The sequence below is a fragment of the Castor canadensis genome, chromosome 7 (assembly GCF_047511655.1).
Source record: "Castor canadensis chromosome 7, mCasCan1.hap1v2, whole genome shotgun sequence".
In the NCBI taxonomy this organism is placed as follows: Eukaryota; Metazoa; Chordata; class Mammalia; order Rodentia; family Castoridae; genus Castor; species Castor canadensis.
In genome coordinates this window covers 151,707,480-151,732,632 of record NC_133392.1, presented here as the reverse complement: position 1 = coordinate 151,732,632, position 25,153 = coordinate 151,707,480, and the positions used below count along the sequence as shown (strand labels likewise).

At 45.5% G+C, this 25,153-nt stretch overlaps 2 protein-coding genes and 1 pseudogene across 6 annotated transcripts in view; 1 reads left to right on the top strand and 2 right to left on the bottom strand.

The window, feature by feature from the left end:
• Dnajc16 (DnaJ heat shock protein family (Hsp40) member C16) overlaps nt 1-14,309 on the top strand; it is a 34,266-nt gene extending 19,957 nt beyond the window's left edge. For all 5 annotated transcript variants that reach the window (XM_074081284.1, XM_020173236.2, XM_020173235.2 and 2 more), the window contains 8 exons: nt 3,149-3,279; nt 5,262-5,445; nt 6,797-6,979; nt 7,135-7,211; nt 8,417-8,497; nt 8,743-8,841; nt 9,714-9,884; nt 10,362-14,309. In XM_074081284.1, coding sequence (XP_073937385.1) covers nt 3,149-3,279; nt 5,262-5,445; nt 6,797-6,979; nt 7,135-7,211; nt 8,417-8,497; nt 8,743-8,841; nt 9,714-9,884; nt 10,362-10,761 — 1,326 coding nt within the window. In that variant the 3' untranslated portion in view covers nt 10,762-14,309. The remainder of the gene's footprint in view (nt 1-3,148; nt 3,280-5,261; nt 5,446-6,796; nt 6,980-7,134; nt 7,212-8,416; nt 8,498-8,742; nt 8,842-9,713; nt 9,885-10,361) is intronic.
• A 264-nt stretch (nt 14,310-14,573) lies between these two features.
• Agmat (agmatinase (putative)) lies at nt 14,574-24,845 on the bottom strand. Its single transcript, XM_020173212.2, has 7 exons — nt 24,580-24,845; nt 22,852-23,054; nt 20,366-20,414; nt 18,693-18,888; nt 17,828-18,007; nt 15,760-15,844; nt 14,574-15,106 (listed from the first exon to the last, which is right to left on the bottom strand). The coding sequence occupies exons 1-7, from the start codon at nt 24,828-24,830 to the stop codon at nt 15,033-15,035; spliced, it is 1,038 nt and encodes a 345-aa protein (XP_020028801.1). The 5' UTR covers nt 24,831-24,845; the 3' UTR covers nt 14,574-15,032.
• Nucleotides 20,665-21,900, bottom strand: LOC109692547 (ubiquitin-ribosomal protein eS31 fusion protein-like; annotated as a pseudogene).
• Nucleotides 24,846-25,153: the final 308 nt, after the last annotated feature.

Here is a 25,153-nt window from a genome sequence, read left to right as displayed (position 1 = left end):
AAGTATTTATATTTTTATATGTAAATATAAATGTTAATACCTGGCTGGGTGAGGTGGTACATATCTGTAATCGGAACTACACAGAAGGCATAGATAGGAAAATCGTGGTCCAAGGCCAGCCTGGACAAAAATGCAAGACCCTATCTGAAATAATATCTAAAACAAAAAGACTGGAGGCTCAACTCAAGTGGTAGAGCACTTGCCTGGCAAGGGTGTAGGCCCTGAGTTCAAACCACAGTACCACCCAAAAAAAAATTTTTTTTGAGACCTTTAATTTCTAATAAGCCCTTTCTAATTAAGGTCAATACAAAATTCTTAGAAGACATTCAAATGACTAATAAACATTTTTTTAATTAAATGTCATTATTACACATAGAAATGAAAATTTAACTTTGGGGTTTGAACTCAGGGCCTCATGGTTGATAGGCAGGCACTCTACTACTTGAGCCACTCCACCAATCCAAAATGTAACATTTTTGCACTCATCAAATTGTGGAGATTTTCATAGTTTAAGATACCTAATAGAGTTGAGGGTGTAGAGAAGCAAGCACTCTTTTTGCCTTCCTAGAGGAATAGGCTTTCAGAAAAGCAGTTCAGTAGTATTATATTAGTAGTCTAGACTCGTGAGTAATCCCCTGTACCTGTTATGTGCCAAACACCATTCTGCCAGGGAGAGGGACTCAGTAGTAAGCAAAACCAGCAGAATCTCCTGCCCTGTATCTTACTAGGGAAGACCGTCAGCAAAATAAAGTCTAGTGTAGTATGTTATGAAGTGATAACTGCTAAGGAGAAAAGTGAAGCAGGAAAGGAGTGTGGCGTATCTAAGGGAAAAATGTTGCAGTTCAAGGCAGAATGGCCAAGAAGGGTCTCATGAAAAAGATACAGACCCAAGGGATGGCCTAGAGGCTTGGCTCAAGCAGTAGAGCTCCTACTGCCAAGTTCAAAACCCCAGTAACCACAAAGGAAAGAAACAAGGAAGGAGAGGGAAAGGAGAAAGGAAAGGGAAAGGAAAGGGAAAGGAAGGGAAGGCAGGGGAGGGAAGGAGAAATGAAAAGAAAGGGAAAAGAGGAGTGAAGGGGAAAGGAAAGGGAAGGATTTTTCTAGAACTTATTCCATTTTATCTAAATTTTCAAATTTAAGAAACTTTTTAGGCTGGGTTGGAAGAATGGCTCAAGTTGTAGAGCACCTGCCTGGCAAACACAAAGCCCTGAGGTCAAACACCAGTACCATCCAAAAAAAAAAAAACCAAGTAACTTTTTTTAACTTCTGCAACTTTTTGTCATCCTTGATGATTATTTGTACCCACCCTTTTGTTTTCATGATTGTTGTTTCACAAGATCTGTCAACTTCATTAGCTTTTCAAAGAACCAATTTTGAGTTTGCTAATTCTTTGTTCCTTTATTTTTTCCTTGTTTCTTTTTAATTTCTTGACATATGGATTTCTAGTTCATTGGTGTCTTTTCTGTTATGCTGGTTTTTATGTGATTCTTATTGCCATACATTGCTTATACAAAGAGGTCTCGTGGTATTTCCATACATGCATATCATATATTTTGCTCATTCATTCCTTGTTATTCTTTGTTTGATTTGCAAAAAATTCTTTAATTAGAGTCAGTAGATGTCTTTTGCTTTTTTTTCTTCTATTTGACCTAGCATGCTAGTAACTTTCTTTTTCTTCTCTTTAATTCATCTTACGAGGGGATGTCATTGTAATGATTCAATACATGCATACAATGTACCTTGAACAAGTTTGCCCCTTATATTAATGTTTTTGGGTTTTTTGGTGGGATTGGGGTTTGAATCAGGACTTCACACTTGCAAAGCAGGTGCTCTACCACCTGAGGCACACCTCCAGTCCCTTTTGCTCTGGTTATCTTAGAGATAGGGATCTTTTATCCTATTATCCTGCCCATCTCAGCCTCTTAAGTAGCTAGGATTGTAGGTGTGAGCTACCGGTGCCCAGCTATAATAATTTTTTCAATGGAATTTTTTTTTGTTGTTGGGACTGTTGTTGAACTCAGAGTTTCACACTAGCAAAGCAGGCACTCTGCCACTGGAACCACACTTCCAAGCCTTAATTGAATTTTTTTGTTGTTTTTAGTATACTTTATCTGTATGCCAAAGTTCTGAGAAATAGTATTTTCATTAATCATTGAAAACCAGAATATTTTATAATATCTGATAGTCTTTCTTCTTAGATCAGTGGCTTATTCAAAGTGTGTTTCTTAATTTCCAAGTGAAGGTAAATGCTTGCATTTCTGGTTTGTATTTTATTTTTAGTTCTAGATTAATTACATTGTGGTCAGAGAACCTGCTGTGTATAATTTCGGTCCTTTAAAATGTATTAAATAACAAATCAACTGTCACACAGTTTTATAGTCTGTTTACCCCTGTTAACATTGTTTAGGGTTCATATTTAATTATTCATTATGTGACTAAAATTCAGAATGAGTGACTAAATCTGTCAACATAAACCAGGCGCCTGTGTCACAAACCTGTAATCCTAGCTATTTGGGAGGCTGAGATTGGGAAGACCTAGGTTTGAGACCAGTGAAGGCAAATAGTTTGTGAAACCCCGTCTCCAAAATAACCCGAGCAAAATGGACCAGAGGTTTGCCTCAAATGGTAGAGCACCTGCTTTGCAAGTGCAAAGCCCTAAGTTCAAACCCCAGTCCCAAGGCTGGCCGCTGGTGGCTCACACCTGTAATCCTAGCTACTCAGGAGGCAGAGATCAGGAAGATCGCAGTTCAAAGCCAGCCCAGGCAAATAGTCTGTAAGACCCTATCTTGAAAAACCCTTTGCAAAAAAGGGCTGGTGGAATGGCTCAAGGTGAAGGCCCTGAGTTCAAGCTCCAGTACTGTAAAAAAAAAAAAAATCCGCCAGCCTAAAACATATGCAAAAGTTATTCAGTGGAAAGAGCCCTGGATTTTTCTTTGATCTGAAATAGCTGCATCTTTACTTGCAGGCCTGCATTGTTGATCCTAAGTCACCTCATGTTTATTTGCTCTAGCTGGTCTGTCTTACCTGGATACATTACTTTAGTCAAGGTGGCAACCTTATTAATAAGCTTATAAGTAAAGTTCATATGCAGGAAAAACCTGAATAAAAGGCAACTGCTGTTTTGTTTTTCTTTTTGGTTTTTCTCCAGGCTCGAGGGCTGAAGAAGCAGGTCATTGATGATTTCATCACCCAAAACAAGTATCTGTTGGCAGCCAGACTCACCAGCCAGAAGCTGTTCCATGAGCTCTGCCCCGTGAAACGGTCTCACCGACAGAGGAAGTAAGAACCCAAGGCTTTGCCTCTGCTTCTCATCACAATGCAGGGCATTTTACTACAGGGCAGTTAAGCCTCTGACAGAGTCATTTTTCATTTATTAATGGACAACTCTGATAGTGCTGGGGTGCCTCAGGACCAAATTGTTGGATGTGCTAACCTAATTTCAGAGTCAAAGAACCCTAAGATGTACACTTTAGCAGAGACTTGAAAGCTGACTAGACTTCGACCAGGTGTCAAGGAGACTGGGTCCTTTTCATGAAGCCTGGAATGTGAGTTTCTCTCCTTGCTAGAGCATTCCCCTCTGGGTGTGTGTTTGGATGTCTTAGAAAGGAGCCAGAATAATGATTAAACAGTAGGACAAGGTGGGCATTGAGGAAATGTTAAAATAATTAGCTGGTAATTGGAAAAGCTAAGGCACATATATTCAGTAAAGTGTATGAAAGGTTATTATACAGAGTATCTAAACAGTGTGAAAGTACAGGAAAAATGTCATGCCTTTTTCAGATTAACAAATCACTGGTTTTTTCAATTTAGAGCTATATCATTGATAAAAGGTATTTAGACACAGCAGGCATATTGGTACATGCCTGTAATCCCAGCTCTCAAGAATTGAGGCAGGAAGATTGAGGGTTCAAGGCTATCCTAAGCTAAATACAAGACCCTGTGTAAAAAATAAAGTACCTGGATACTGATATCATGTTGTAAATGTTATTTAAAATAAAGAATTGGCCTATGTTTCCAAACTCTTCCAATTCCTTTATAGTCTAAAAGAAAAGAAAAAAAGTCTTTAATTAGATTTAACAAAGAATATCCTGAAATATAAGAATTATTTTTTAACTGGTGTGCCAATGGCTCATGCCTATAATCCTAGCTACTCAGGAGACAAGAGAACAAGAGGATTGTAGTTCAAAATCATCCTGGGCAAATAACTTCAGGAGAGCCTATCTTCAAAAACAGCCAACACAGAGAAATGAAAAAAAGCAGGGCTGGCAGAATGGCTCAAGTGGCAGAACTCCTGCCTAGGAAGCATGAAGTCCTGAGTTCAAACCCCAGTACCATCAAAAAAATTATTTTTATACCTCAAAAACTATCTTAAATGCACTTCTTGCTTTTTTTTTAACCACTGCCATTCCAGAGCAGGCCACCATCCTCTCCCACAGGGATCACCAGGGCAGCCTCTGCCTCATCTCTCTACTTCTATTCCGCCTTGTACCCTCCAGACAGTTCTCCACACACCAGGCAGTGATCTTTATAATCCAGATCAGATTAAGTCCCTCTCCATATCAGGCTTTTCACACTCAGTTGCCTGGGATGCTCTGTCCACATTTCCTCTCTTGGTACGCTTGATTCGGTTCTCTGTTCAAGTGTCACCTCAGTGACTTCTCCCTGACCAACTCATCTAACAGAATATGACTACCCCGCCTCCCTCCCCCCACACTGGCCTCTTTATCCCTTTCTCCTCTGCTTGTTTTATCTGTTTAATGTCTGTCCTCCTCACTGCAATATATGCTCAACAAGGGCAGGAATGCTGTCTTCCCTGGCACATGGTAAGTGTTCAGCAAATGTTTGGGACTATGAATGAACGAATGGCTAGACTCCCACTGGAACCTTGGAAAAGGAAGCTCCTTCAGAATGAGCTCCTTCAACTTCTGACCTAAGACAGATTCAAGCAGGCCTCTGCGGTAGAAGAACTAGGGACAGATGGCTTCTAAAAGGCCCTTCTGCATCAAGGATTCAGTGACCAGTGCCTAAAAAGAAATTCCTAAATGTCATGAAGGAGTTTGGTTTGGGGAAAACACTACCAGTCTGAAAAGAGAGCAGGTCATGAATGAGTTGGAAGCCTCCTCTCCTCTCCTTTAGAAATAGCAGCTTTCATTACAGAGTATATTCACTCTAAGATGGGGCATCCTCCTCTTCCCTCTGCCAGCCATCACAGGTTCTACCCAGGGATTGGTTATAGAATCTTTTTTCTTGTTCTTATGCAGGTACTGTGTGGTCTTACTGACTGCTGAGGCTTCCAAGCTGAGCAAACCCTTTGAGGCCTTCCTGTCCTTTGCCCTGGCAAACACACAAGACACTGTGAGGTTTGTGCACGTCTACAGTGGCCGACAGCAGGAGTTCACCAGCACCTTGCTACCGGACAGCGAAGCACTTCAGGGACAGTCAGCGGTGAGCCAGATTACCTCCTGACCCCAGGCTCTTCTCAGGCTCCTGGCCCTCGATTCTGTTTCTTCCTGTCGGGAATATTGAGTGGAGTCCAGAACTCTGGAAACCCCTGAGGCCTGGGTTAAAAGCCTGATCTGACAGCAGTCTTTCACAAGGTCCTTTCATACCCTAGGGGTAGGCCTGAGGCCTCCGCAGAGAGCACTTTTCCTAGGAGAAAGTTCAGGTGCAATAGTCCTTTTCACTAGCATCTCCATATGGCAGTCTGATCGTTAGAACCCAAGGTGCCAGATTTTGCAAATCTTCAGGCCACTGATAAGGTGCATCAGAAATTCCCACCCCTTTGGTCCTTCCTTCTCCTCCTTTGTCATTGCTCCCTCCAGAAGCACGAGATTCTTCTCCTCTTGGGGCTCAGGGTGTCGTCAATGGAAAAGCACTTAACCAGCATTCATGAGGCCCTGGGCCATACCCAGCACTGCAGAAAAGAATTCTCTGCCTTTATCATTGTTTTGGTTATCATGGAAAAATCTTTCTACAAAAGAAAGGTTTCCTTTATTAAAATATTAAGTGACCAAGCCAGAGGTTATAGAAGAAAGTCTATTGGAAAAAAAAAAGAACTTTAACTTTTAGCAAAAGCTTGGGAAAATCACCATAAAAATAATTGCTCTGGGAAGGCTAAGGTAGAAGGAGCTTTCTCTTTTTTTTTTTTGCAATACTGGGATTTGAACTCAGGGCCTTCACCTTGAGCCACTCCACCAGCCCAATTTTTTGTGATAGGGTTTTTCAAGATAGAGTCTCTTGAACTATTTGTCCGGACTGGCTTCAAACTGCAGTCCTCCTTATCTCTGCCTCCTGAGTAGCTGGGATTACAGGCGTGAGCCACCGGTGCCTGGCCAGGAGGATCCCTTGAGCTAAAGAGTTAAAGGCCAGCCTGGGCAGCATAATGAGACCCCTCCCCCCGTCTCAATAATAATAATAATAATAATAGTTCCTTCTATCAGAAAGATTTCAATCTCTTGCAAATATTTTAGTCCTTTATATGTGTGTTTGAATTTATTGCTGACGTTATGAGACCCTTTCATCCATTCTCCCTGACAAAACTAAACAACTATAACTTAACCTTGCTTTGGACACCTCTATTTTATTTTTGTTTTTGTGGGTTTTTGAGTTTTTTTGTCTTTATGAGACAAGATTCCCCCATACACTCCAGGCTAGCATGTATCTTACTGTGCAGTCCCGGCTGGCCTTGAGCTCAGGATCTTCTTACCTCCAACTCCAGCGTGGGGATTACAAGTATGCAACCATGGTGCCTGACTGCCTTTGAGACTTCTAATTTTTTTTTCTCTTTTCCTCCCAGGTATCTATCTTGGAAAGACGCAATACAGCAGGAAGAGTGGTGTATAAAACCCTGGAAGATCCATGGACTGGGAGTGAGAGTGACAAATTTGTCCTTTTGGGTTATCTTGACCAGCTTCGGAAAGATCCAGCTCTTCTGTCCTCTGAGGCTGTGCTTCCTGATCTGATTGATGAACTTGCCCCTGTGAGTATCATGGTCTGGGGGGAGGGTTACAGGGAGAGCTCACAGGCTCACAGGCTCACAGGGCCGGCACCTGATTTCAGCTAAGAGCAGAGGTTCCACCACCAGCTTTCTGTGGGGGAAAAGTACTAACCACTGTCCATTTCCTCTCCCAATAGGTTTTTTTCCTCCGGTGGCTCTATTCTGCTTCTGACTACCTCGCAGACATCTGGGATGGCATGTTTCACAGTAATTGGTAGGAATACTGCCAGGAAGGACTTCTATTTTTGTGTCAGTACAGCCTCACAATTTTTCTTTTGGAAAGAGCCCATCCTCCTTGGATTTCAGTGCATACTTGATCCCCCAAGTGGGGGATATTCACACATTTCCAACAACTGTTTCCCCTTTTTCTTTCCTTTAGTAACTTTTTTATATTTGGTGACTGACCCCTTTCTGCTGGTTGAGAAAGGATTCCACCAGCCAACCTTTAGGGCAACACAGTTGGGACTGTCCTCTGGTGCTCATCACAGGACCTGGCACACATTTAGCCCAGTGTGTAGAATGAGGCAGTGAATTAATCAAAGGAGTGAAGTCCACTCTGAGCCCCAATAGGACTATTTCCTCCTGTTTTGTGCTTGTAGCTGAGAAAATGGCAGGCCCTTGGTGGGTGTTTGTGGGTGAACAAAGTTTTAGAACACCAGTCCTGAGGTGAGTGTGGCAGTACACACCATAATCCTAGCACTCAAGAGGCTAAGGCAGGAGGAGTGAGGCTATCATGGGCTACATAGAGACCCTATGTCAAAAGAAAACAGTCCTAGAGAAAATCTTGAAAGCTCAATTTCCCCCTCCCTACTTCTGCTCTACTCTCTGGGCCATATCCGGACTATTCTGGCAAAAAAGAATCAATAAGCCCAGCAAGCATGAGGCCCTGAGTTCAGACCTCAGTACTGAAAAAAAAACAATGATAAAGCTGAGATCATTGCACAAACTTCAGTCACTGACACCTCAGCACCAGAAAGCTCTTCCATGCGCAACTGAAATCCTTTGTAATCTTTCATCATTTCCTTCTTCAGCCAGGTGCTGGTGGCTCACTCCTGCAATCCCAGCCGCTCAGGAGGCAGAGATCAGGAGGATCACAGTTTGAAGCCAGCACAGACATAATTTGAGAGACTCTATCTTAAAAAAACCCATCACAAAAAAGGACTGGTGGAGTGGCTCAAGGTGTAGGCCCTGAGTCCAAGCCCCAGTACTACAAAAAAGAGTCAGACTTCAAGAATAAGATCTCTGTGGATTAGGACACTGAAGAGGCAATCTCCACCCTCTCCCCCCACCACCCCAAAAGCAGCCTATTTATGTGGCCATATTGACTGGTGTGGAAGTGCTTGGTTTGGGATTTTTTCTGTCGAGCTGGAAAGTAGACGCTAAATCCCAGCACTGACGCCGTTGTGTGCTTGGTTTCAGGCGGGAGATGACGCCCCTGCTCTCCCTCATCTTCTCAGCCCTCTTCATCCTCTTTGGCACTGTCATCGTCCAGGCCTTCAGGTGAGTGCCACGGCTGTTCAGTGGAGCCCCAGACCATCATGCTCCTTCATATTTTGGTTTTGGGGGATTTGCTTGTTTGTTTTTGGTTTTTTTGCTGTTTGTTTTGGGTTTTGTGGGGTTTTTTGGTGGGACTGGGGTTTTGAACTCAGGACTTGATGCTTGCAAATAGGGGCTCAGTCATTTGAGCCATGCCTCCATCCAGTATGCATACTCTTCGTTTTAAAAAACCTTTTTTCATTTTTCAGTGACTCGAATGAGGAGCGAGAGTCACACCCTCCAGATAAAGAGGAAGTTCCTGAGAAGGCTGGGAAGATGGAGCCAAGCTTCACCAAAGCAAACAGCAGGTTTTTTTCACACATACACTACACTCTCCTGCCCTCAGCACCTGACACAGAGCACACAGCTTGACAGAGTAGGGTGGGAGGAACAAACGGTACAGAGGACTCTACCTCACCATCCTGTGTGGGAGAGCTGAGTACACTTTGAGCATCCCTAACTCAAAACTCTGAAATCTGAAATTATCACCAACACAACATCTATTCTGTACCTGACCTCACGTAACAGGTCACAGTCCCAACACAGATGCACTGAAAATACTGAGTGAAATCACCTCAGGCCAAGGTATCCATGAAACACAAATGAACTCAGTGTTTAGATTTGGCCCCTTGGTGCCACCCATGTATGCAAATATTCCAAGATATGGAAAAATATCCAAAACTTCTGGTCCTGGGCATTTCAGATAAGAGAGACTCAACCTGTGTGAGAAAAAGTCCCTGCTGATTGGTGGCCACTAAGACTTTCATGTATTAGGACTTCAGTTTCTCAATATCATATTTACTAATGAGGCAGGGAGTAGAAAAACACCTCAGGAAGGTGGTAGATGAGCCTGCATGGCCTCCTAGCCAATAACTATATTAATGAACTGGCCAGTTGAGAGCACACAGCCACCAGCAAAGGAACCAAGTCTCTGAAACAAAGAAAACAGACTGAGTGCCATTCCTCCTCACTCTATCCTCGAGCAGCTTCTGCAGCAGCTGGAAAGTGGTGTCAGAGGGCTGTTGCACACCAGGGTCACCCACTTGAGTCAGGCCATTCTGTCCTGCCAGAGCATTAGGGTCAGGGTTAAACAGATAATCCATTTTACTCCACTTGCTTCTTTTAAAGTGATGGTGTTGCCATCCTGATAAAACCTTAACTCCTCCATATTTCTCCACAGCAAAGTTCCTAAAAAAGGCTTTGTGGAGGTAACTGAACTCACAGATGTGACATACACCAGCAACTTGGTACGCCTGAGACCAGGCCACATGAATGTGGTCCTCATCCTGTCCAGCTGCACCAAGACCAGCCTGCTGCAGAGATTTGCTTTAGAGGTCTACTCATTCACTGGGTGAGAGTGTATGCCTGCGTGTGTGTGTGTGTGTGTGTACACATGCTTGTGTGTGTGAGTATGCATGCAGCAAGATATTGACTGTGTCCTTCCCAGTGCCAACATTTAAGCCATCGTGGGGAACCTCTTTTCCCCCTTTGACTTTGATGTTTGTTGGTTCTGAGCAAAAGAGCTTGAACTCAGTGTGCCCTCCCTGAGCCCGTGCAGAAGACTGCCTGCTCTCCAGCCCTTGTGCCCTTTCCAAAGAAAGTCACTGAGCATGAAGAGGTTCTACCAGCAAGGGGTGGGATGGGTGAGGGAGGTGATGTGGCTGTCACAGAGGTTCTCCCACTCCCACAGAAACCCTTCCTTTTTTATGTGTTCAGGCCCCAACTGACAGCCTTTTCCTATAATTTCAAGTCTGTCTGTAGTATTTACGCTCCCTATGCTTAAGACACATCAGAAATATCCTGAACCCCTCTTCTGTTCTTCCTGCAGGAGCAGCTGCCTACACTTCTCCTTCCTGAGTGTGGACAAACACAGAGAGTGGCTGGAATATTTACTAGAATTTGCTCAAGATGCAGCCCCAGTCCCAAACCAGTACGATAAGCATTTCATGGAACGGGACTACACTGGTTATGTACTGGCTCTGAATGGCCATAAGAAATACTTCTGCCTTTTCAAGCCCCAAAAAATAGTGGAAGAGGAGGAGGCCATGGGGTCATGCGGTGACCTGGACTCTTCCCTGCACCTGGGCGAGTCTCGGGGGAAGTCTTCCTGTAGCCTTGGATCCAAGCCCATCAAGGAAAAGTTGAGCAAGTTGTCCTTGTGGATGGAGCGCCTTTTGGAAGGCTCCTTACAGAGGTTCTACATCCCATCATGGCCTGAGCTAGACTGAGTCAGTTTCAAAGAGAGATGTGAACTCTTCAGGTTTTTAACATGCCCCAGAAACAGGGATTTTTCAGTACTCAAACTATCACACCAAACAGAGTGTAGATTTTAGATCATTCTTCTAGAACAATGCCTAGAAGATTTTTCCCTTTATCCTGTTCTTACCTAGGAGTGAAACATACCACAGGTTTGAATTCCCTAGATCAAAATATTTTCCTTTGGGTTTTCTCATCCTCATTTGAATGCTGCATATTTAAAATAGACTGTCATCCCTCTTCTTTGCTGTCCCTGTCACGTGCTCACACCACCTTCCCTGTCCTGTATGTTGGAGAAATCTTAGGGCTTGACACTGAGTGGTACCTGGATGGAACCTCATGACCATCATGCAGATCCGTTCGTTCACCTGTTGCCCTGCACTCCCGCCCTCGGGCCCGGCCCCACCCCTGATGTGCTCCTGCCAAGGCACATGCTTTCGACACAGAACGGCCCACCAAGCCTCTAGGCCTGCATCTTGAAAAAGACCAAGCAATCTTACCTGCGATGGTTGTTCTGGGAGCAAGCAGTGAGAAGTATATTTTGGGGGTATCCTTCACAATAGTTTGCCAGCCATGGATTTGAAAGAAAAGGAGCAAGAGGGGGCACTCTATAGATGAGTTTGGGGTTCCTCCCATGCGGGGAAGGGAGGGCTGGGCAGCTTCTGTAGTGCTGCAGCTCTGGGATGTTTTGCAGCCTCCTCCTGCTGCCCACACACCACTGTGGCTGGGGGACAGGCCTGCCCGCAAGAAGCACTGTAACGACCTTGAGCCGTTGACCTGTATGTTTGCAGATGCCTTTGTGCCTCTGTCAATTTTAGGATATGGATATTAGGAGCCATAACTTGTGATCTTGTTCTCTGAACGTAGATAAGCTGCTATAAAGCCAGTAGATGTTAAACTGAAGACAGATTATCCTGCCTGCCATGAGCCAGGTGGAGGAACCTCTTCACTCCCTTGGTGTCTCTAGTAAAATGCCGGATGTGTCTTTGTATCAAGGAACATGAGCTCTCTTAACAATTGCATTTTGAACATTGTTACTCCAAAAGTGCTGTATCCTTAAGTCATCTTTTGTAACAAGCTGAGACTTGTTCTAGACTCCCATTTTGCACATGGCTCATTTTCCACTTCTGGCCTGTGTGTGTCTCAGCTTTGTCTGTTCCCTCCTCCCTTAGCACTGCTTCTCTGGTGTCAGGGTTAGACCAATCATCAGCTTCCAGCCCACTGTGCTCCATGTACCATGGGCTCTGGGCCGGTCTTACCAGCTCGTTAGAGGGCATACCTTTTGTTTTTAGGGCCAAACCACCAGTGGAGTTTGGACAACTTCCAAGAGTGGTCTTGTTTTACTGTCAAAGCAAATGCCTTTTGCGAAGTGAAGGGCAAAAATCAGGGATGGGACATTTACTAAGTTAGTATTTCTCTAATCATAATTGCTTTCAGGCAAGCCACTGGATCCTAGTAATTTAAACATTGCGCTACAGTGGTAAGTGATAGATTATCTGAACCCAGGAATTCCTGTAGTTTTCATAGAGTCTTTAGCTTTAATTAAAAAATAAATAAATCACTGCCAGGCTCCATTCTTCCATCCAGGCCTCTGGAAATGGGCGCTGGCTAGATGCTACATCTCATGTCACCCGGCCAGGTGGAAACAGTGAAGGAATTGACTCCTTGGTCCCCCAGTCCTCAAAATTGTTTTCTGAAGTCTACAGCTTAGTGATAGAGCATTTGTCTAGCATGTACAAGGTCCTGGGTTCCATCTCCCAACACCACAAAAAAAAAAAAAAATTCTGGATTTTTTAGTGGCCAGGTTACTCTTAGGAGTAGTATTTTGGTTCAGACAATAGGTTTTTATTTTTAATCTGTTACTAATGACTTTCCTGATTTTTCATGTCTGAAAACCAAAAACTACCCAGGTATGTTCTTTGTTTTCTATTTATTTATTTTTTTCAATTTGTATCAGAAAGACAAAACGCACCTTCAGACTACTGAACCCTCCATTTGCACTAGGAGAGGAAGTGGTAATGGAGTTGTCAATATTCCTGGCAAGTGTTTCAGTCCAAAAACTGCAAAACTGGGGACTGTGGACTGGTAGACATGTCCCCACAGAGGACCCTAGGGAACCTTTTTTAAGTGGGGGGCGTTTTTAGTCAGGGTCTGGCTATATAGTTGATCCTCCTGCCCGGTCTTCCAAGTGCTGGGATTACAGGAGGGACCACCGCTTCACCTTTGGCAGATGTAGGCCTTTCCTTCTGAGACTCGTGTCCATGAATTTCTTCCCTTTTGTGTCAAACATACAAGCCATTGTGTGCTCAGCCACACCACCATTTCTCATTCTGATGTATGTAATCAATCACACAGGTCCCAATTTCAGTTTCTAACTCCCTAGTCTTCAAATACTGATTTGAAGAAGTGGGTGTTGCTGGGTGCCAGTGGCTCATGCCTGTAATCCTAGCTACTTGGGAGGCTCCCACCTCTAAAATAACCAGAGCAGATGGACTGGCAGTGTTGCTCAAGTGGTAGCACGCCTGCTTTGCAAGTGTGAAGCCCTGAGTTCAAACACCAATCCCACCAAAAAAGTAGTTGTTTCTGCTAGATTTAAGACTATGCACCATATTTAATAGAGTAAAAAGTAACCTAAAGCAAGTCTTTGTAGAATACATACCCGTGTCAAAAAAACCTTTTATTGCTCACTCAGGTATTGGTTGCAGTTTGTGTAACCCAGAGATTGTCAGCCCCACTGAGCAACATTTCAGTGAGCAGGACTGTCCTACCTTCTGGAAGTCTCCCTGGTCTCCCTGCTGGCACCCACTGCCCAGTAGAACTTGGTCACAGTTTTCAGATGGCTTGGCCTCCTCATTGTAGCCTCTCCGTACTGTAGCCTCTTATTACCACCCTAACCAATCTGCAGCTGCCTCAGTACCTAAGTGTTCCCCTGCTGTAAAAAGAAATAGGATCCGACTAGGCTTTAAGTGTTTTGCTTTGTTTGGAAATAAGGATTGCAAGTCAACCCTTTTTTTCAAAATAGAATTCTGGGCTGTGAGGCTCTGGGATCCATCCACAGCATTGAAAAATAAAGTAGAATTCTGTAAAAGCTGATGCAGGTGCTGGCCCTGTAGCACAATGACAGCCTACTTGCCTAGCACACCCTTGGCCCTGGGTTTGATCCTCAGCACTGGAAAAAAAAAACAAAAAACTGATGCAGAACATGTTTACAGATGAACTGTTCACGTCCAAGTTCACATCCAAATATCTGACATCCCTTGAAAACAAGTGTAGAGTGGCAGCTGCTGAATGTGTTCTGTTCCTTAGGAAAGATGACTATACTTGAGAGACAGATCAGAAAAGAAGGTAAATATTTTGCACTTTTGATACTCTTAGGAGTAACTTTATTTGGCAAATCGTGTCTTTTTTATGTTTTAGGGGTTTTTTTTGTTTTGTTTTTTGTATTGTGAACAAGCACTGAAGCTAATGTTATTTTAAGAATATTACAGACTGGAAACAAATAAACTATTTTAATGTGTGATGACTGTGGGGCAGCTCTTGCATTGCAAGAGTGATTTTATCAGACATGCTATCAACAAAATTACAGCAGCACAGCAGATTGTGGGAAGTGCTGTTGACAGTGACCAGGGTGTCACTTAGAGGCCATGATGCAAATCTGGGTCTTGTAGGGCATGGGTTAGAAGTTTCTTAAAGGGCTCACCTGATGTCTGGCGTCTGGCATAGACCTTTTGTGCCCCCCACCCGGGCTTCTAAGCAGAAAGTTCCCTTACAAGGATCTGTGTGCTATTTTCTTTCACACTTTTTTTTGTTTTGTTTTTATTTTATTTTCCACTTCTTATTTCTGTTCACAGTGGTCCTAAAACCACTCCTCAGAGCAGAAGCTGTATTTTAAAGGAAGATGCTATAGAAATATGGGATGTTTGTATAGTATTACTTCACGGGTTTTTAAATTTAATTAACTCCAATTTTAGGTTCCCTAGAATGAAATTTTCCATCCCTTTCCTCTTATGCTCTACCACCTTTTATCATAGAAAAAGAAAAAGAAAAAAACCAAAGCAGTATAAGTGCTTCATTTTGTTTAAGTTAGTTCAGACTCCTAGAGATGTTTGGGTTAGAGTTCTGAATTCCTCATTTTACAGTCACCTGTGACACTTTTAAACTCTTCAGTACTCAAGACTTCCTGCTCATAAATTCTTGGGAATTTATCAGCAATGCAGTCTGTTTTGTCTCGAAGAGCACAGACTCAGGCAGTTGTCACTTTGGGGAGAACACACAGCATCTCAAACAGCAGGTTAGCCGCCAGGAGTGCTGTGTTTCCTGCCAAGGAAGGAATAAAACGAAATGTGAGGCCCAGCCCCTCCAGACTCAGCCTCCTGCTCTCTGCTGTGCCAGAACCCTGGCTTCCCAGCTCTCTGGGCGCCCTCCCTCAAGTGAGCACTCTGAGCAGAATGCCTCTGTCAAGCGTCATTTGGAAAAACTACTTAAAAATTCAGACGCCTTTTTGTTTACACTTAGTATTTTTTTCCCAAAGGGAAACCTATAATGTTCTGTGTTTACTGTCTGCCTCTCACGCTAATAGATGTTAACAGTCAGCGTCTCTAAACTAAAACTATTGGGGTGGCATCTGCTTTGTATATAAAGCTCCCCCCCTTGATACAAAGATTATGCCTTGAGGATTCACTTTTCAGTGAAATATTAAAGGAGGCTGGGTGGAATTGTACCACCCTGTCACTAAACTATAGGTTGGTTTCTTTGTCCTCTACCAAGTGGTGGGCAGGCTAATAGTACCCAGCTACCTCTGAGGGGCTTATGTGCTTGTAAGGTGTGCAGTAACAGGCTTATTTGCTTCTCTGTCAGACATTCGGCAGGTTCCCTGACTTCCATAAGGGCACCTGTCCATTTTCTACTCACTAAGGGGATTCATGTAATTTAAATATTACCTGCCCACAGATTGCAATCTTCCTGCTTACCAGAAGGATCATACTGCGGTGAAACTTCCACAAGGTCACAGCCCACCACATTCAGGCCTTGACAGCCCCGGATGATCTCCAGAGCCTGTCCAAGAAGAAAGTGGGTTGTGGGGCAGAGGCACGGCACAAGTGGTAGGGCTCCTGCCTAGCAAACACAGTGCCCTGAGTTCAAGCTCCAGTTCCACAAATAAACAAAGTTGAGTCATCCACAGTGGTAATCATTTGCAATGAAAAGCAATTATCCAGGCTTCCATGAGTTGCTCCCAACCCATGCCCACTGTTTTTGTCCCCTAATTGGCAGTGTTGACTACAGCCAAACTGGTAAGCACAGCCCCTCCCGAGGGCTTCATAGTGTGATGATGGAGACAGGCAAACCCATCAGCTCAGTGTCGTGCATTACAGGATTCAAGGAAGGGAAGCCCAGCTGGGCACTGGTAGTACACGCCTGTGGTCCCGCTACTTAGGAGGCAAAAATCAGGAAGATCACAGTTCAAAGCTATCCATGGCAAATAGTCCTAGAGACCCTATCTCAAAATACCCAACACAAAACAGGGCTGGTAGAGTGGCTTAAGTGGTAGAGTGCCTGCCCAGCAAGCTGAAGGCCCCAAGTTCAAACCCCAGTCCCAGCAAAAAAAAAGAAAAAGAAAAGCCCACAGTAGTCTAACCCCAGGAAACACCCTAGACAGGTCAGGGAAGGCTTCCCAAGGTAGAAACAGTTCAAAGGACTGGCCAAGCAGAGGAGTGAGGAAGAGCATTCTAGGCCAAGGGAGAGTGGGAAAAAGGCACCATGATGGGAGAGGCACAAGGAGATGTGGCCTGAGGACAACATGGGAAGCAAGTAGGAAAACGGTCCCCTAGTCTGCAAGGCTTTCTATCCTGAAAAGCAGAGGCTGAGGATTACGTTTAAGAAGTCCTTTGGGAGTGAGGGCTGCTGTGAGAGAGGCAGGTAAGACTAGCTTCCTTTCTTAAGAGAGAGAAATAATTGAGTAGATGTAGCAATTGTCATTCATTTACTCACAAACATTTATATGTCCAGGCACTATCCTAGGCTCCAAGAACAAGGTACCGAACAATCCAAAGACCCTGCCTTCCTGGATCTCAGTACACCTCACTGGAGCTTGCTTCAAATATTTCTGAAACTCTTGAGCCACTTCGTAGATAGTTAATTCCATTACGTGAACCCTTTTACCCTAAATGGGTACATTTAGTGCTTGTTTTGGTGCTGGAAATTGAACCCAGGTACACTGTACCACTGAGCTACCATCCCCTCCCCCAAAGTTTAATGTTCTGAAGAGAGGATACTATAGTTTTATCCTCAATGAAGTGACTACAGATGGGCCAGAGGCAGGAAAACCAAATAAAGGATTCTCCTATCCCAGAGAAGAAATGAGAGCCCTTTGCCAAAACCAGTCCCCACTCCGTGAGTATTCCAACCTGTGGTCAGTCCCGAGAACAGTAAAGCCCTATGTGCTCACTTTTAAAATCATATCCTACTCAGGAAGCAGAGATCAGGAGGATCGAGGTTCTAAGTCACCTGGGGCAAATAGTTCTAGGGACCCTATTTTGAAAAACCCATCACAAAAAAGGGCTGGTAGAGTGGCTCAAGGTGTAGCCCCTGAGTTCAAACCCTCAGTACCGCAAAAAAAAAAAATCCTATACTGGGCCAGGCACTGGTGGCTCTAGTCAGGAGGCAGAGATCAAGACTGCAGTTCAAAGCCAGCATGGGCAAATAGTTCAAGAGACCCTATCTTGAAAATACATAACACAAAAAAGGGCTGGTGGAGTGGCTCAAGCAGTAAGAGTACCTGCCTTGCAAGTGTGAGGCCCTGAGTTCAAACCCCAGTACTGCCAAAAAAAAATCAAAATCCGATCCTGAGCTGCGGTGTAGCTCAGTGGTAGAGTGTTTGCCTAGCATGACTGAGGCCCTGGTTCCATCCCCAGCACCACCAAAAAAAAAAAAACTAAAACAAATTGTTCTGATGCTTGAAGACTCACCTGAGAAAGGTGCCTGAGAAAGTGTGTTGTTAAGTTTCCCCACCCCCAGGAATCCCTAGGGGAACCGCCTTACCTGACTAGGAGTGAGACCAGCAATTTCAGGTGTTCCCGTCCCTGGGGCATAGGCAGGGTCCAAGGCATCTACGTCAAAGCTGATGTACAGAGGCTTGCCTCCAATCTGCTGCCTGACCTCTGCCATCAGAGGGACCAGTGACTTCATCCAGCAGTCCTCAGCCAGGACCACCCGGAAGCCCTAAGAGGGTGGAATTGAAGAGCTGGAGGTCAAGGCCAACCCCACACTTAACTCTTCAGGTGCACATCACATCTGACCCTCAACCTCCATGAGGGGGGACTACTGTCCCCATTTTACAGGGGAGGTAAAGAACTGGACCAAAGCTGACCTATGGGTCAGAATCAGAACCTTGCCAAAGCAAGAGTGAGAAATTTGGCCACTCATGCTAGCGCCTTCTGGATGCTTCTGTCCAGAACCCTGACCCTGGCATGCTCTAAAAGCAAGGGACTTGGGACTTCTGTGAGGGCCCTGTGCTTTGTCCACCTGAGAGCCATCTGCCTGGCAGGGATGACTAGGAGAAGAAAGAAGGAAGCAGCCTTCCTGGACTTGGGCTCATCTTCCAAGGCAGCAACCTCTGAGCAGTTGGCTGCTTTCTACTTGGCCAGCCCAGCCCAGGCCTCTACCTCTAACATCTGTCTCACTGCAACAGCCACACAACCCTCCTGATGCAAACCCAGCCTTTTGTCCGCACTTTCTGAATCTTTTCCCCCTGTGGTGTAGGGGATGGCGCCAAGGGCCTCGCTCAGGCTAGGCAAGCACTCTGTCATTGAGCCACATGCCCACCCCCCTTTTGCACTTGACTGGCAAAGCCCCTGTGGAACTTATGGCGGCCCCTGCAGTGGAGGAGGGGTGTCCCGCCTGTCACCTGGCTCCGGTTGTATCTGTAAGGATCCAAGGTCATGGCAGAGCCCCGGATGCCAATCTGTACCACTCGCTTACAGTCCAGAAGTCCCTCGTCCACACAGCGACGGAAGGGCGACCCATGATAGAGCTTCTCTCCCAGGGCCTTGTCAGCTGTGTCCGTGTGGGCATCCACGTGCAGCAGCCCCACAGGGCCGTGTCTGATGATAACAGGGCAGCTCAGAGGTCAGGTGTCTCGGGGGGAAGGGGCAACACAGCCACCAAAACTTTATGACAGTTCATGGCAACGGAGATACCTGCCATCAATTAGTTCCTGTCTTCCTTCCTTCGTTTCTTTCTCTCTTTCTCTTTTTCTCTGTCTCTCTCTCTGTCTCTCTCTCTCTCCTTCCTTCCTTCCTTCTTTCTTTTTTTTGCAGTACTGGGGTTTAAACTTAGCCTACACCTTGAGCCATTCCACCAGCCCTTTTTTGTGAAGGTTTTTTTTTTGTTGTTTTGGTTTTTTTTGAGATGGGGGGTCTCACAAACTATTTGTCTGGGCTGGCTTTGAATGGCGATCCTTCTGATCTCTGCCTCCTGAGTAGCTAGGATTACACAGGTGTGAGCCACCAGTGCCTGGACTGTCTTCATTTTCTTTACAGTTATTATTATTTTTTTAAATAACCTGTTATTCATTTGAATAATATATGTATGATACTGTTTCTTTTTTTTACAGTTATTTTTATTAGCACACATTAGTTGTACAAAGTGAGGGGTCATATTCACCCCTCTATCACTCTTTCTTATCCACCCCCTTCTGTCTTTGAGTCACTTTAGCATCTTGGGAGGAACCATGCACTCAGAGAAGCAGGGCAGAAACAGACATGCGCTCTGCTGCCACCTCTACCTACCAACTCAGAATTGCAGGGGGTGGTGGCTAAGAGCAGTGCTCACTGAAGGTGGAGCCAGTCAGAAGTCACCGTTTCTTCTCCAACTGTGGCACCAGCAGCTTTGACCCTGCTCCTCTCCACACCCTCTATCAGCCCTACCGGCCACCCCAAATGAACATGGAATCCAAGTCAGTGGGAGGCCAGTGCAGCTTGAGACAAGATCTGTCCCCACCCACCTCCAACCAGGATGCTACCTACCCACAAGCCTTCCCAAAAATGAATTCTGCAGCTGCCACCCACCGCCTCAACCCTTCTGTCTCTTTCTCCAACTAAATTAGCTGAAGTTGGTCTCTTGCCATAGAATCTACTACTCAACCAACAGCCTTCTCATTGCCCAGGGAGGGGAGAGGAGGGGCTCCTCAGGAGAAGACAAGGTGTCACAGCAAGCTCCACTGCTGGACCTCTCAGTGTCACACTTGGCCATTGAAGCAAGACACACTGAAGGGAGCAGGTTGTGTGCTTACTTCCCTGTGGGTTCATCTTCCAAAACCAGAGGCTGTTGAAAATGCTGAGTGCACATACCAGCCTGATCTAGGGCAAGGGAGAGGCCAGAGGCGTTAATAATAAATTTTGGTTCCCAGCTGGTGAGTGACAGGCACCTGGGGCTCGGCCTCGGTTTTCATCTGCAGAAGTAACTCAGTCGGGATTTTCCTATCACCTCCTCTCCCCAGTAACCTGAGCCAGCAGCAGACAACTCCTCCTCAGCTCCTGAATTTTGAAACAGCACTTGGCCAAAACATTTGGGACTTACTTTTTTGCCACTGCTTGCAATATAGGGTATGTGATTGTGTGATCGCCACCTGTACAGAGAAAAAAGAAGAAAGCGTCAGGAATGTGGATAGATTAGCACATGGAACAACCCAAACTTTGCCAAATTCTGCTGTCCTTTCAATTAGACCAGAGCTAAACCACCACCTTGTTCAGTAGTGTGACATTTAAAAGAGAAAATTAGATAAATTGAGTCATACAAGTAGTTACCTAGAACTTTCCATATTGATATTCTATACTTGCACTGCCCGGTAGGGTGGACGAAGAACTAAATATTTTATTTATTTTATTTTTTTTAAGTTCACATCTTTTATTAATCCGTTCACAATTACTTGTCTTCTGGTTTATTGAAGCAGTAAGTCAGACAACACTTGCCACAGTAGTGTCTGTCGAAGTGGCTAGCCATAAAAACTCCAGCACCACGTTCATCTGAAGGACACTCACGGCGAAGGCGACTAATTTTGCCATTTTCATCAACCTTATAATATTTCAGGACAGCCAACTTAACCTTCTTTCTCTTATGCTTATTCTTCTTGGGAGTGGTGTAGGACTTCTTCTTCCTTTTCTTAGCACCACCACGAAGTCTCAACACAAGAGGAAGGGTGGACTCCTTTTGAATGTTGTAGTCTGACAAAGTGCGTCCATCTTCCAGTTGCTTACCAGCAAAGATCAGTCTTTGCTGAACAGAGGAATTCCTTCCTTATCCTGGATCTTGGCCTTGACATTTTCTATAGCATCTGAGGGTTCAACCTCAAGCGTGATGGTCTTCCCAGTAAGGGTTTTCACAAAAATCTGTATTTTGGCGACGGTTCCACCGCAGATGGCGGATCGGAAAAAAAGCTAAATATTTTAATTAAAAATTTTTTTGGTAGTCCTGAAGTTTGAATTCACTTGCTAGGCAAGCACGCTATCACTTGTGCCACACCTCCAGCCCTTTTTGCTTTGGGTTATTTTTCAGATAGGACCTCAAGTTTTTGCTTCAGGCTGGCCTCAGACCATGAAGCTACTACCTAACTGGTACCTCCCACCTAACTGGTATTACAGTCACAAACCACCACACTCAACGTTTTTGTTGAGATGGGTCTTGCTAACATTTTGCCCAGACTGACCTCAAACCACAATCCTCCCAATCTCTGCCTCTGAGTGCCTGGGATGAGAAGCAACTGTGCCTGGCTTATTTTAATTAACTTTAACTTGTGGATATCCTATTAAACAGTGAGGGCCAGGAAAGTATTACAATTAGTAGTTTTTTTTTTTTGGTGGCACTGGGGTTCGAACTCAGGGCCTCACATGGTAGGCTCTCTTACTGCTTGAGCCACTCCACCAGCCCTTTTTTTGTTTTGTTTTTTTTTGTTTTTGTTTCTGTTTCTTACTGTTGTGCTGGGTGGGGTTACATTGTGGAATCACTAGCCCTTTTTTTTGTGTTGGGTTTTTTTTGAGATAGGGTCTCTCGAACTATTTGTCCCGGCTGGCTTCAAACCTGATCTCTGCTTCCTGAGTGGCTAGGATTACAGGCATGAGCCACAAGTGCCCGGCACTATTGGTAATTATTGATAGTAACAATAGGTAACATTTATTGAAGTTTAAAATGTGTCAGGCACGATGCGGGACAGTTTTTCTTATGCTCATTGTATGTTCCTCCCACAATCCAGTGAGATGGGTGTCATTCTGCCCATTTTACAGAACAAAGCACTGCACAGAGTAACACAGCTAGTGAGACATGGGCCTGAGATTTCAAACCATGCCACCAAAAGCCACATTCCCTACCACTGTGCTAGGCAGGCTAGCCTCTCCAAACTGGCAAAACTAAATTGGAATATTTAGGGAAAGGCTCATGTGCTTCTAACTATTTGTGAGCCAGAGAAGACAGAAATGCCACCATGAGCGGCTCTGTGAGCTGATGGAAATCCTGGCCAACTCAGAAATACCCTTTTGCCCTCCTCCACACAAAGTCATTAGAAACATGGTCTTTGAAGTCACTGGCAAGTCACAACTGAGTCCCTAGTGGCAGCTTTCCCCAGGCCTGACCTGGAGGGTTGGGAGGAGGAAGAGGAGGGTGAGACCTCTGGCAGGGCTACAAAAATTTTAAAAAGCCAGAACACTCAGTAACCAAGATCAATGGTATTTTAATGTAATAATTTTGAAAATCAAGCCTAGTGCCTGTGGATCACACCTATAATCCTAGCTACTCAGGAGGCAGAGATCAGGAGGATCGAGTTTCAAAGCCAACCTGGGCAAATAGTTTGCAAGACCCTATCTCAAAAAACCCTTCACAAAAATAGGGCTAGTGGAGTGGCTCAAGGTGAAGGCCCTGAGTTCAAGCCCCAGTACGGCAAAAAAAAAAAAAAAAAAAAAAGATTTTCTTCCCTACTGTCTCTATCTTCACAGTGGAGAAGCAGAAGTCTGAGGCCCATGATAAATAAACCCTGAGCACAGAGAACAACACTCGCCCTTGTAAGCAGCCATTACCCAAGGTCAGAGGCACGCAGCCCACTCCTATGATTTTCTGATAGGCCTCTTGAATTAGCCGACAGCTGTCCTGCAGGTTATAAAGATTGACGTTCACATCACCTAGGTCCGCGACCCTGAGGGACTGGAAGGGGAGGGCCCCAGTACTTGGGTTGACAGCTTTCAGCAACACGGATTCCTCCCGGATGCGTCGAGGTCCAAATCTGAAAAAGGAAAGAGAATCATCTGTCAGTCACTGCTTTGTTTTGTTCTGGTTTTTTGTTTGAGACAGGGTCTCTCTGTGTAACCCTGGCTGGCCTTGAACTCCTGATCCTCCTGCCTTAGCCTCCTGAGTGCTGGGATTACAAGGATGCACCATGGTACCTGGCCACAGCAGAGGTTCAAAGGCTCTCTCTGCCTAGACCAGCACTTCTCTGCTTCTCCATCTCAACTCTGCTGACATTTGGGGACAAAGACTCTCTGCCTTGTAGGGTGTTTAGTAGCCTCCCTGGCCTGTACCCACTACATAGCAGTAGCACCTCTTCCCCCAGGTTGAAACGAGCAAGAATTATCTAGACATTGTCAGATGTCCCCTAGGTGTAAAACCACTGATTTAGGCTCTGTGTGTGTGTATGTGTGTGCACGCACGTGTGCACATGTGTTTTTGTTTTATTTGTTTTTTTGTTTTTCCCATGATGGGAACCAAACCCAGGGCCTTGTGCATGTGAACACTACCCCTGAGCTACACCCCGCTAGGCTACCTGTTAAAAGTAAAGATTTAGGAATTCACTCATCACCAATTTCTTAAGTGGCATTAGATAATCTCCCTGAGTCTCAGTTTCCCTTGTGTGTTGGGGGGTGGGTACTGGGGATCGAGCCTAGGACCTGTGCACGCTCAGCAAGCACTCTACCACTGAGCTACATCCCTGTCCGTTTTTAATTTTTTATTTTGAGATAGCATCTCACTGAGTTGCCCAGAGTGGCCTTGAACTTGCTTTATAACCCAGGCAGACCGTGAACTTGTGATCCTCCTGTCTCAGCTTCCAGAGTAGCTAGGATTGCAGGCATGAGCTTGTCGTGCCGCTCCTAATCTTCAAATACTGTTTACTTCACAGTGTTGTGGTAAGAATTAAATGAGGTAATCTATGCCAAATGCCTTGTGATTAGCAGACACTTCATAAATGCTAGCATCTAAATTTCAGAGCAATTCAGTCAGGCGTAAGGAGCTGAATCAGAAACAGCTCCTGTTTGGTAATTAGGGAAGTGAGTTTTACTCCGTCTGACTCGATCTTAGGAAAATTTCCTTAATGCGAACAACTTTTGACTCAGGTAATAGCTAGAGGTTTTGGGGAGGGGCAGCCAGCTCCATTCCCCAGTGCAGTGCCACCCACTGTAAAATGGGATGGTATGGGGGAGTAGGGTGCCAGCAAGGTCCCAGGATGAGGACACGGAGAAGTCTGGGATTCCGGAAACCCTTTGTTTATTCGTAATTAATTTAGAGACACGAGTCGATATGTAGCCCAGATGGGCCTCAAACTTGTGATCCTTGGAGTCCTGATGGAGATGTCAGAGGACGGACCTCCAATGGGTGTTGAGTCCCTGGAGTTGCTGGTGGAGAGAGGAGAGGAAATCACTGTCCCTCAAACTATCAGGGGCATTTTGGAGCCGGTCCGCGTGCCCTGAAGTGAGTGTCCACGCGTCTGGCACATGTGTCACGGCACGTGTGCCCAGTCCCGCGCTCTGCCTTACCTAGCCCCGGGCCGGTTGGAGGTTCCGATGTCCAGAGGCACGCCGACGAAGGCGGCGTCCAGCCCCTCGGGTGAGGCCTGCACGGGCAGGCGCATCATGGAGCACACGCCCACCGGCCGGGCCACCAGCTCAGAGCTGGGGGGCTGGTTCCTGGGGACGTCGGAGGCCCCACGTCTCGAACCCGCGACAGCACGCGCGCCCACGCCCGCCCCCCGGCCCCGCGCGAGGCCCGACGCCACCCGCCGCAGCATGCCGCCACCCGACCTGGGGACCCGGGCTGCTGGGCTCAAAGGACAGGGGATCAAAGGCGGGGCCACCCGCCCCCCTCTGGACTTCAGCCTCTGGCTCCCTCGGTAAACAGAGCCAGGCCGGGGCTCCCACTCACAGTTGTGTCTGTGCCTTTGGAACCTGGCCCTCGCTAGTTCTCGTCCAGAGGAACGTTTTTAATAAAAGCCCAAACGATTTGAAGGAAGAGACCACAATTGCAAGATTCTTTTCTTTTTCTTTTTTGGTGATACTGGGGTTTGAACTCAGGACTTCACACTCGCAAAGCAGGCACCCGACCTCTTGAGCC

Coding starts and splice junctions, on each gene's coding strand:
- Agmat (XM_020173212.2), bottom strand. CDS start 24,830: ATGCTGCGGCGGGTGGCGTCGGGCCTCGCGCGGGGCCGGGGGGCGGGC. Junction 20,415..22,851: donor CTGCGTGCCTCTGACCTTGG/GTAATGGCTGCT, acceptor TTCTCTGTACAG/GTGGCGATCACACAATCACA. Junction 15,107..15,759: donor ACCGCAGTATGATCCTTCTG/GTAAGCAGGAAG, acceptor CTTCCTTGGCAG/GAAACACAGCACTCCTGGCG.